General features: G+C 35.2%; 1 protein-coding gene across 7 annotated transcripts in view; it reads right to left on the reverse strand.

The window, feature by feature from the left end:
• Positions 1-12515, reverse strand: part of LOC114052489 (transformation/transcription domain-associated protein) — a 169861-nt gene that overhangs the window by 152818 nt on the left and 4528 nt on the right. For all 7 annotated transcript variants that reach the window (XM_027875135.1, XM_027875131.1, XM_027875136.1 and 4 more), the window contains exons 4-10: positions 7783-7893; positions 4505-4609; positions 3734-3817; positions 3279-3335; positions 2316-2441; positions 1456-1533; positions 143-231 (exon numbers count right to left, since the gene is read on the reverse strand). In XM_027875135.1, coding sequence (XP_027730936.1) covers positions 143-231; positions 1456-1533; positions 2316-2441; positions 3279-3335; positions 3734-3817; positions 4505-4609; positions 7783-7893 — 650 coding nt within the window. The remainder of the gene's footprint in view (positions 1-142; positions 232-1455; positions 1534-2315; positions 2442-3278; positions 3336-3733; positions 3818-4504; positions 4610-7782; positions 7894-12515) is intronic.

Raw genomic sequence — 12515 nt, forward strand, 5'->3', positions numbered from 1 at the left:
ATTTTTATGTTTACCAAATTTCTTTACAAACTTGTCTCAAGTTTCGAGTGTCCGTATACTTAATGTCAAAATGGAAGAGTATAATACTGTTCTTAGTTACCAGTGCAAACTCAAATATTTCATTATCCTAAACAAATCTCACCTGGCTTGGGCAGATACCTGAATTATAATAGTATTCATTATCAATGGCACAAATTCAGCAACCACATTGTGGATATTCAACTTGTAAAGCTAAAAACAACAAACAAATGTTAGACACCCAAGTTTTTAATTTTCTATCTTCTAGACTATATATTACAGAACTGCACAATCTCAAACTAGAATACCTCAGAAAGCACACCATTTATAAAATTAACATATGGTATTGTAGGTCAGGCCTAATTCAGGCCTGTATGGTGCTTCAGGTTCTGAAATGGAATGAAATGATATACTCACAGACCATCTAAGAGTAAACAAAAGCTATGTGGAAAGGATAGAAAAGATGTTCAGCAAGGAGATAGCACTGATTCAGTTGAGTGCCACTTCTCTGCCCATTTTCCTATCCACTCATGGGATGGCTTCTGTATTTAGGGCACCAAAAGACTATATTAATGGCCCCAGCCTTAGTCCACTGAGCCAACTGAGTCTCAAGCAGGGTTTCAATATCTTACAAGAAAAAAGTATCCTATGCCTATTTTCACATGCATAATTGATGTTATATGCTTGCCTTCTCAATGGGTGGGGGAGGAGCTGGAGAAAGAGAATTTGGAACTCAAAATTTAAAAATATGAATGTTAAAAATTAACAGAGAAATAGATCTAAAAAAGAAACACAAGAAAAAAACTATCCTAGTCTACATAATAAATACTGCTTCTACCATAGATGGCTACATGACACTAGTTCTGTCATATTTGAGATTTACTTTAACACAAATTCCAGGTCACCATAGTACTTATTATTTTTCCATGGTACCTAGTATTTTCAGTAAAATGGTACAAAGTAAAGGAAGGTAACTTGTCACCAGCACTCTACATATCCTTTATAGGATAAGGAAGTACCCTTAGCAGATGTGCTCAGCAACTTAAGTCTTTCCAGAATATCCTTCAAAATGGTTCTTTATAGTCCCTTCTGTATGTTCAAAGTGAGATTAATATAAGTTACATCCTGAGTTTTATTCAGTTATTCTCCCCATTCTTTCCCAGGACTCTATCCCTTACTCTCAAGCAAGATCTACCACTGAGTCCCCCAATCACACATACACACACTCACACTCTCTGTCCCCCCCTCCCCCCGCCAACTCTCCTTTTGATTCATATTCTGGATTTGTCTCCTAGATCCAAAACAAATCTGCTTCCTCAAGAAAGTTTAGATGGTCTCTAACATAATTTCCGGCTATAAGATTCAACAGTCACATATTCCTAGGCTAGATAAAATTTTAATTATTGAAATTAAGACCACAATATGCAAAACACATACCTGGTACATTAAAACAACAATTATGGGCAACTCAGCCAATACTTTCAAGGAAAGAGACCCTCTAGGAATTATAGAATGCTGCAAGACAAAAAACATTTGGAATCAGGTTATTATTTTGAAGCAAAAACACTTCAAATTGATGTAGTGATACTATCCAATAGTACAGTCAATTATTGACTACTTTTTGTTGAAAGGATTGTGAGCTATTATTAAAATGCAAAGTGTACCTACTAATCATTCTTACTGCTTACTTACTCACTGCTATTTTCAATGTAGCCTCTTAGTTTAAAGAAAGTTTGAGGATATTTACAGAAAGTGATTCCAATCCCCTAGAAAAATTCTTAATATATAAAGTCTTAATATCTAAAATTTTCTTAATTAAAAAAAGGAAGAATACCAGAATTATCAACATAATAAATCCAGTCAGAAATCTAAATTCACATAGTAAGTTTATTCAGAGAACTTCAAGGTATTTCTTTTAGTTTCCTATTTTATCCTCAAGGAGTATTAAAAGATTTTGCTAAATTATTCCACTGATATAGGTAAGGGATAGAATATATTATTTTAATTTTATGGATGAAACTGCTACACACCCAAGCAGCAAATGTAATATGCCTAGTCAAATTTAAGGACACAATTCTTTTGACCAATTCTTGTGCTTTGAAAAGATTAAGTCACATGTATATACTATCATATAAATCATTTTTCATTTCTTTTTATGAATGGCTTTCACTTTAAAGTGAACAGAAATATCAATAACAATGGTTACTGCTTTGGGTTGGGTTGGTGAGGAGGGCTGTGCAGAAATCCAATTTTACTCTTGAAGTACATATAAACCCAAAGGGGAAAAAAAAACTTACTGTTCTTGTCTCACTGTCATCACGTTCAGGATTTACTTTCACAGCAAGTGTTGTGATCATACCAACCATTTCTGGGGAAGGAACTGTGTTATCAGGGATTACTTGAGGATTCTCAAAGTAACGATTCTAGAGACAAAATAGAAATCAATTCTCATTTTTCTAAATCAAAACAGATTACCATTCCTCAATAAAATATATCTGAAATTCTATGCTATAAGATTATAAACAAAGCAAAGCAATTGCTGAAAGCAATCAATAAAATCTACATATTTTAAAGTACCTATTACAACAATGCTTATGAATTAAATGTGATATTTTCAAATACTCTCCAATAAAGATTATAGTTTTCTAGCTGCCCAAATTGGAATATATTAGAGTTTACTCTGTAAATGAGATTAAAAGAGCCAGAAGATAACTGAGAATCTCCCTCTACCCAGAACACAAAGCCATGTGAGTTTCTTGAATATTTCCTAGTTAATAATGAAATACAATGTAACTACATGCATAAGAAGATTCCAAGAACACAGTAGTTTCACATTTTATTACAACCCAAAAAATGTACTCTATGTATAGAAGCATCCAAAATTTGGTCTTAACAAATTTTTCCACTATCTTTATCCATATAGGCCATAAGTGATAATTACAGTAAAAGGGTAAGATTTTTATTTTAAAAGGGGTATAGAGAAAGAAATAATTTTTAATCTATTAAGGAATGACAGCAATCTAATTTGTATTTCAAAGTAAATACAATAATACGTTTAAGAGTAGCTATAGCACACTATGACAAACTTTGTAAATGATATAATTTAGAACAACTTGAATTTTAAGTTTTAACCAAGATTTTGAAAGATTAAAAATTCTTATGTAAATAGCTGCATGACAAGTAGAACTCCTGGACAGTGATATTCCATGCAGCAATGCCTCCCCTCTTTCCTTATGTAAAAACATGAATTCTAAACATACCACTACTTTTGGAAGCTCCTTGTATATCTGTTTCACAAAGTCCAAAAAATGATGAATCTAAAAACATTCATAACAAATAAAAAGATTTTTAGCATATAATTATTTTTAAATTTAAGTAATCTAATTAACTTTAATTAACTTTAATATGTAACTCTTGCAATCTTTTCAAACACATTTAACATGCTTAAAAATAAATATGCTTGTCTGTAAAGTTTCAGTAATTTAACTGCTTTAAAGTTAATATACTAGCACGTATTAAATTATTTCATATAACGCTCAAGACAACTCCTCTGCCAGAAATTCACAGAAATTTTCTTCCTTCCCTATACTTACATTATTTTCACTAAAAAGGAAGAACTGTTTCTCTCAAGTAAGCAGAGAAACATACATATAAGATTTCCCAAATTAGAACATTTTACAACTAACCCACAAATGCTCATAAAATAAAAACTTACTTCTTGTGTGATTGTTGGACGGAATTGTTTGTGCAGCTCAATAATTATTCTTAGACAAATAAGCACATTTTCTTCATTTTCAGTCTAAAAAATAAAAGATTTTTAAACTGAAGTTTATTTCACATAAGTTTTACTCCATTTCAAATCTAGAGACTGCAAAAAATATTTCCTAATAATCCCATCCCCAAAACATTTGACTTAATGTTTAATTGATAGAGCAAGGCACTGAGTTCTTACCAATGTTTGGATGCCCTTATTTAAATAAAGACTAACCATATACTGTCAGAGTGAATATATTCACTTTTAACTGAAATAAAATAATTCTGAGACTAGGAATTAAGATAAGTCAACACTTTTTAAAGCCTGATAGAAAAGATCCTGAAAATGGTGCCTGAAAAATTAAATTTAGATTCCACGAAACAATTCAAGACTCTGGGGCACACAATGGCTGCAGAAGATAGTAAATGGCTTTACCCTAAATGACAGGTAAAAATGAAAATCAAAGAGTAAACTGTATCCCCTTTATTTCTCAACCACAAGCTCTTCAAAGTAAGCCACTACAACTGTAAACTTCTACAGACTAAGAAGTAAGGTCTTAAAAGTTTTTGAAAGTTCTTTTCAGGATTTTCGCAATTATATTTTTTTCTAAAAGATTATATAGATCTGAACTTTCCACATAAATCATAATTATCTCCTTTCTTTAAAAAGAAGAAAATGTTAAGTCTTCATTAAACATGATTACACAAATAGAATTCTTTTTCACACAGTTACCTCCAGGAATCGAAACATCACAGACAAAACATTTTTGGTATGAGGACGAAGATGTTCATTTGTTGGTATTCTATGAATTATTTCAAGAACTAGTTTCCGCAATTGCTAAAGAGAAAGAAAAAAAATTGAATAGACTTAAAAAAAAAAATTCATTTGTAATAATCAATTAATAATTGAAACCTCATTCCCTTGGGGACATAGCCATTCTGGAAAAACCAGTGAACATTTAGACCTGTTATCCTTCTTACTTTAAATGGATGTATTTTAAAGCAGAATTGATGGGTTATTTTCTACATAGTCTAAAGACATGAACTACAAAATCACTATTTTAAGTATTTCTATTCGCTGATGTCTAAAGATAAATTAACAAGGCTACAATCTCTCTTTAAACATGATTTTTTTCACTAAGTAAAATTTCACAACCTATCCGCAGTTCAAAAAGGACAAACTATGGAAATGGTGGTACAGTGGAAAGACTATTACACCAGGAGTCAGAGAGCTTTAATTTTAGTCTCAATTCCTACTAGGCACCCATGAGCATGGCATTTCCCTGCCCTGGATCTTAGTTTCTAAATCAATGAAGATCCCCTCCTCACTCTGACATTCTGAGACCATGAATTTGTGATTCTTGATTTAGAATAACTGGCGGGAAGGTAGAGGGGTAGAGATGATATCTACATTTGCTATCCTACACATTTCTCCTCCTGTCCCCCATTCCTTCAAATAAGTGATCAAAGGCACTAGGAATAATCTTAATATAGAAAGGATAAGAATGGATCTAATCATGACATATATCAGGAACTATAAATTTCAGATTTTTAAAGCCATCTTAGATCAACATTTATTGGGTATCCCAAAATTTAAAAAGTAAAAGACATCAACATAATTGCTTTCATCCAGAGCACAGTAAAAACTTTACTTGAACTGTTTCACAAAATAACATTTCTACTATGTGATGACTCACACTTGACATAACTTAGGTGTATTATAACCAGTGACCAATCATTTACTAACCCATTCAAGGAACTCTGATTGAGTAGCTACTACATGCAAGGCACTGTGTTGGGCCAATGTTAGAAACTAAAAGGAAGGGATCACTTCTACTGAAGAGTTTAGTGGGGCAGAAAAGAACACTTTTTTTTGTGCAAACCATTTGCTTTTATTCTTTCTAGTATAAAAACCCCATGTTGTAGGTAGACCCTGTCCTGACAGGGTCTTGAGACCCAGGCCCAGTCAAGGCAGGAAGGGAAGGGTTCCTGCCACCCCCAATGGCTATATTGTGTCCCATTAGGATTCAGGGCCCTGAGGAAAAAACGAGTTGTTTCACCACCATAGCATGGTCACACTGCCAAAGGAAGTGTCATCTCAAAGGAAAAGAACAGGCAAAGGGGCATTTCCTTTACAACTAAATGGGCTAGGATGAGTAGAGGCATGCTTTGTTTTGGACCTGGCTGAGGCTGTAGGGCAAGCAAGTGAGAGGGCAGGGTCAGCAGCCTAGAGGGCCCAGGCTGGACAGCCCACCCCTCAATACAAGGAGTGGTCTACAAAGCAATACAGCAAAAGCAATCATGAGCTAAACAAACTACAATTTCAGTGCTTTGAAATAGTGAGTAAAAGGTTGGAGACAACACCTTGGGCAAAGTGAAAGAGAAGGCTTCATCGCTACCTGGAAGCCAATCACAGCTCACCAGGAATGTCTGAAGTTTAGACTCTAAACATTCGACACCACCGTGCATTCATCAGGTGGGAAGTGGCAAAGTGCCAAGCTTTCAGTAGCCTCAGATTAAGTGTAGCAGTGGTAAGACAGTAGGCCCTAGTCATCTAACAACTAGGACTGGGGTTGGTCTTCATTCCTCTTACTCTACAACAGCAAAAAAACAAATTAATTTCCTTGGCACTAGTTCTTTATACAGTCTGCATCCAGGGGACCAGTTCCTGATCTGGCCTATTTAGGGAAAAGAGAGCCAGGGACAGTGATGTCAGCAGACAAGAGCCAAGATAGGCAGTCCTAGGCACAGGAGAAAGGCAACAGCATTGGGTTAGGGCATTTTTTAAAATGGAGAGGAGGAGGAGAAACTGAGTTTGTGAACTAGAAGACAACACACTGGATTAGGGGTTAACGTCAAGTATGCTGACAGGTTTTTGTTAGTAGAAGAAAACACCATTAGCATATGCATTTAAAAACACAGAAACATGAGTCTGTGTTCTATAAGTTAAATGGTGTCTTTGCCACCAAGAGGTAGAAATAAAATAGTGTCCACAGTCACTGCTTCCTGGCAGCCTCTGGAAGTAAGGGAAACAAGCTGAAGCCAATGAAAATCAGAACCAACTAGCAGGTCTGAAATTCAGGGATCAAGTAAAAAGACCAGAAAAGAAGGAAAAAGGTACCCCAAACAAGACAAAGGTAAAAATAAAAAAAGTGATCTGCAGTTTATCAAAGGAGAAACCCTCCTCTCCTCTCCAAAATAGAAGAATCTGTCAGAAAGGAAAGAAAGTAGGGAAATAAATTTGTTTCCTTTCCCCTTCAGCTATGCAACAAAAAAGGGCATTTTAATCAGTAAAGCTTTCCTAAAAGTTTAATATCAACTATGTCTTGATAATGGTAGGATTTTGATAAATGAAGATTTTGGGAGGCTGGCAAGCAGTCAGACTTTCCTGGCACAGGAAAGAGCACAAGTAAAGCCATGGAGGTGGGAAAGACTAAGATGTGTTTGGGGAATAGCTAATGGTTCGATGTGGTTGAAGTAAAAGAGAATGGTGTGATTATAAGCCTGAAAGCTAGGCTGCAGCCAGACTGCAGAAGGCCTTGAACACCAAGAGCTAAAGAGTTAGGATTTTTTTCAGGTAGGCAAAGGTAAACTATGCAAGATATCTGAGTAAGGAAATTATTTGATCAGAATTATGCATGAAGATGAATCTGGCAATGCCTACGCATCATAGAGAGGAGAAATTAAAGCAAAGCCAACTTAGTTAAATTGTCCAGGTAAAGTCACAATAACAATTTAGTGAATGAGTAATTAAAGTTTAAAAAAAAAAAGGCAAAAAGGGAGGAGAAAAAAGACACATGCATTTACCAGAGCACTAGACAAATTATAACAAGAAATTCTATCAACTAAGTAATAATCTTTGACAAGGTTATCTTCAATACAGAAATTCTCACTGATTTTTAAGCTATACCATGAACTTTCTAGTTTGTATAGTCTTTTTACAAATGAGGTACTAGTATACAGTGTTTCTTCCCTTTTTTAACAGGATAACTGATATTTTAAAGAGATTACCTGTGCTGGTTTTTCTTGAAGAAACTGAACTTCTCCATCTTGTAGAAACGTAAGAAATCGAGGGATGATATGCTCTAGGAATGTAGAATACTGAGGGGATGATGTTACATTCTATTAAAAAAGAAAGAATAAAAAAAAAATTTTTAAATAAAAAAAAGAATGAAAGAAACATTTTTAACAGTGTTATTTTCATTTAAAAGTTTTAAAAAAATAACATATATGCTATTGAGGCTGCCGAGAAGCTATTTTCCAAAGTAACTACAAACATACACTTTGCTTAAAATGCTTTGCATAACAACTAAAATAAACGGACATTTATTAAATAAACTACAGTGTAGAAGGCACTGGTAGATGCTATAGATACAAATAAGTAAAATTACATTCCCTGACTCGAGCACCTCACATTGTGGGAAGGAGAGGACTAGGAAGAGAAGAGATTAAGACACAAATATATTTATTACATACTATATATTATTTATTATACTTAATAAAAGGCATAATACAATAGAAGCAGATGAGTGGAGAACAACGTTCCAGGAAAACTTCAGGGAGAGATCAATAAGGTTGGACCAAGGCCCCAATAACAGTGGAAAGATAGTTTAGAACAAGATTATGGAGGGTCTTAAAAGCTCAGCAAAGGAGTCTGTATTTTACGCTCGAAGCAATATCAAGCCATTAAACGTTGTAGAGCAGGGAATGCTTCAGAGCCTGAAGGTACGGAAGTTACCAGAAAGGAGGCATTCATTCAACAATTACAACAGTCTGTACAAGAGGAGTAATGGTGCTATGAGTGACAAAGAAGGGAAAGGACAGGCAGATGTTACGGGAAGTGCAGGTAGGATGAACAGGATTTAGCCCCTGATTAGATATGGGAGACGAGGGAATGAAAGAATCAAAGAGTACTCTGAGGTTTAGAGCCCTGGGTGACCTGAAGGAGAACAAAGCCATCAACAAAAAAAGAAGTTGGGAAGATTATGCATATTTAGAGTTGAAGGAAGGAAGAGGATGAGTTCAATTTTAGATAGATTGGAATGAGGTGCTAGCTGAATATCCAAGAGAAGTGGTAGTGAAGCTAAAAAGAGATTAACCATTGATTTGTCATTAAAGAAGCCATTTACACAGAGGTGACAAAGCAATTTTAAATATAATAAAATGATAGTTAAAATCTAATTCAAGAGACTTAACAACAACCTTCATTTCAAGCACACTAAAATTATGTGAGTTTCTCCTAAAATTAAACCCCATACCAAATTTTAAAACAATAACCCCATACAAAAAAAAGTAACAGTAAAGCATAATTAATATTAATAAACTCTTTCATCATCTATTGACACAACTATTTTGCAAAGCAATTTGGAATTCTGCCAAGAAAATGACTAAAACATCCATATTCTTTAATTCAGATTCTACTGCTGGGCACGTATATACTCCATGGAGATCAATGGCAAAAGGAAATGCCCCACTTACACTAAATATTTATAGCAGCATTTTTCAAGTAGCAAAGAACTAAAAAAAAGCCAATGCCCATCAACTAGAAAATAGATAAACGTATTGTAGCACGTGAAGGAAATGAAATATTACTGTGCAGTTAACAGGGGAAAAAAATACATAATAACTATAGTGTAAATGGAAAGAAAAACAAAGCAAATGAAACTGAATGCTGCCAAAGTACATAAAGACCAAAATTAACCCCAAAGAAGAGACATGAAAAGGCAATCTCCCACAGACATCTTTAAAGAAGATGTCTATAAATATGGACAACATATAATGTAACATTTTCCATCTATTTGCTGATTTTGCTAAACTGGCTGGGAGATAGGAAAAAGAGATTATAGGAGGAAATCAAGGCGATTTAAAAACAAAAGATGAACAAAAATCTATTTTTTTAAAAATTCCACTACTAGACACCTCCTCTGACTCCTCTGCAGAGGTGGAAAGTCCACAGGTGTGGGAACATTGCATATATTTTCAGTTTTTCAAAGTAACAATAGGTTACTTTTTCTTCTTTAAAAAAAATAGTCCTTTTTTATATGGGATAGAAAGAGGAAGAGGAGGGATACCAGGACAGTAAGAGATGTAAAAACACAAGATATCAATAAAAAAATTTCGAATGTCATCATTTAAAATTCTAAGTTCTAGTAGTATACTCAAGCTGTAGCATATTCAAGGACAGGATTATATTCTGTTATCCCATAATAATTTTAACTCATCATTTTGATAGATGTGAATTTTTCATACAATTTAAAACTGGAAGGTCTGTTTTGTTCTAAATTATTAAATGAGTAAAAAGAGCATCAAATTCTGCCCCAAATTTTAAACACATTTAAGTAGACAAGGAACTGAAATTCTCAAACTCCCAGTACTATTCTTCATCATCACTGCCACTTATGTCCTGTGCAACTCTGGGCAATTTACTGAGACTCAAATTTCCTAATGGTGTGAGAAGGTGACTTTCCTGCTTTAACTTTATGACAATGTGCTCTTTCTTCTAAATACTGGGGCTTGGGGGGAGTGGAGATTACTACTGTATAAAGCACCCATTACATTTTCTGAAGCTGTGTGTCTCAAAGAAGAAGTGATGAGTGGGTCAGGAACTAAGAACAAAGACAACAGGCAAACAGACACCTGAGTACTAGACTGGCTACAGTGTCACTTAATATTAAAAGACCCAGAAGAAGTTTATGGGAGAACATGGACAACCCACTAAAGATGATAGAGATTATACTACTAATTTATACTACTGAAGGGTGTAGCCACCTTGTTGAGATAACCGATCTATTGTTCTAAAATATAAAGCTTCCGCTGATAAGTCATTCTAACTTCTTAGTTCTTTTGAAGAGTTACTTTTGTGAACCTGCTTAAAAACCCATTATTATGGGTCTTAGAAAATTCAACAGCATTATTTTGCAAAATTCCAGGTATCTTGCCATAATAAATGTTTGCCTATTTGACACTTTCATTCAGCCACAAATTTGAAAATTCAACAAATATGTGTCAGTTACTCATGTGCTGTTCTAGGGCACTGCCCTTAAGAAGCTTAAGTTCTGTTAGAGGACTGGACAGCATGTACCCCCAAATAAGAAAACACAAGGTAATATAAAAGAATTCTAAGAAGAGTGCTATTAACTGAGAGGACCAGTTATTAAGACCTTGTGTAGGAGAGGATCTGAGCTGGGCTTTACAGGAAGCTTGGGATTCTACCACAAGGAGGTGGGAATGGACTTTGAAGACCACTCATATGAAGGCTGGAGATGGAATGTCAGGTACAGGGAACAGCTAACAAGCCAATGTGTCTGGGAAGTACAGTTGTGTAAAAGAGGAAGTAATATGGAAAGTAATGGAAAAGTAATATAAAAAGTATGGAAAAGGAAGTACGGAAAAGTAGGTGAGAGTCACATTGTGAAGAGTCTCAGGAGTTTATTTACATGTTACCCTAGAGGTGACAAGAAGTCACCTCTTTTTTCTTGGGGGGAGGGGGAGGAGGGAGAAGGTTGTTAAATGATGGGATCTGTATTTTAGGAATACCAATTTGATAGCTATATGGATGTACTGAAGAGCAGAGAAACTGAAAACAGTATACTACTTGGAAGTGTTCTGCAGATGAAATTAAGGGTCTAAATGAGGGTGGCTGCCATATGACTAGACAGAAGGATAAGGAAGAGAAAGATGTTTTGGAGGTAGAATTAATAAGACTCAATAAATAATTAGACACTGGCATTGAGAGAGAAAAGAATCAAAGATTACTCCCAGGTTATAATACTGAGTAACTGGAAGGACTGGGGATGTCATCAACTAATTGGGAAAGTTTGGTGGAGAATCAGGTTTGGACAGAAATCAGTAGTTATGGACAAGGCGAATTTGATATGCCCTGGGAAATAATAAGGTGATAGAATACAATTAAGACTGGTATTCAGGAGACAGAGAAAAGCTATATAAATATGTTTGGGGATCTGCAAGGAGATAATAACTGAACCCAAGACAGCTACTGAGATCAGCAAAGGAGATAATGGAGAGACAAAAGGATGAAGGCGGTACAGAGCCATGGAGGGATACCTTCAAGTGGTTTGGCCTGCTGTGGGGCAGGAGACTGGTAGAACCAGAGAGGTTTGAGCTAAGCCCCCATAATCCCACAATATCAGCCAGGACTGTTGCAAGCAAGGAATCTGTGGTACACAGACTTGAGTTAATATCAGTTAACTCTGTCCCCAAATGAACTGACCTGGAACCCAGCTGAGGGCCCTTTGGGCAAGAAAATAAAACACTTTTCCTGCTCCCATACTGCTTCTTACCTTCATGGCAGTCGTTTTTGTTTTTAATCTTCCTGAACTATTTCTACCTGAGTGAAATGGAATGTATTTTTGGTGCGAGGACTATTTATTTAAACCTCTGGGCTCTGAATGATCTATTGAACCAAATAAGAATAGTGACCAGAATACAGAGAATGAAGATCCATCAAACGAGACAAAGAAGTCAGATACATAGAAAGAGAATCAAAAGATAACAGTATCCCAGAAGCCAAGGGAGGAAAAAGAGTGCTCAGCAGTCTCAAATACTGTATCAGGTAGAATGACAATTGAGAAAAGGTCACCAAATTGCTTGCTGAGTGACTTAACAGTTAAGAGATTACTGGTAACTTTTCAGAGGGTATCTTCAATTAAGTAACGGAGCCATACAGAAACCAGGTGAAGATGAGGAAAATGGAGGCAGTAAGTGTAGACAACCCTTACTAGTAG

The sequence above is a fragment of the Vombatus ursinus genome, unplaced genomic scaffold (assembly GCF_900497805.2).
Source record: "Vombatus ursinus unplaced genomic scaffold, bare-nosed wombat genome assembly UNPS02014807.1, whole genome shotgun sequence".
In the NCBI taxonomy this organism is placed as follows: Eukaryota; Metazoa; Chordata; class Mammalia; order Diprotodontia; family Vombatidae; genus Vombatus; species Vombatus ursinus.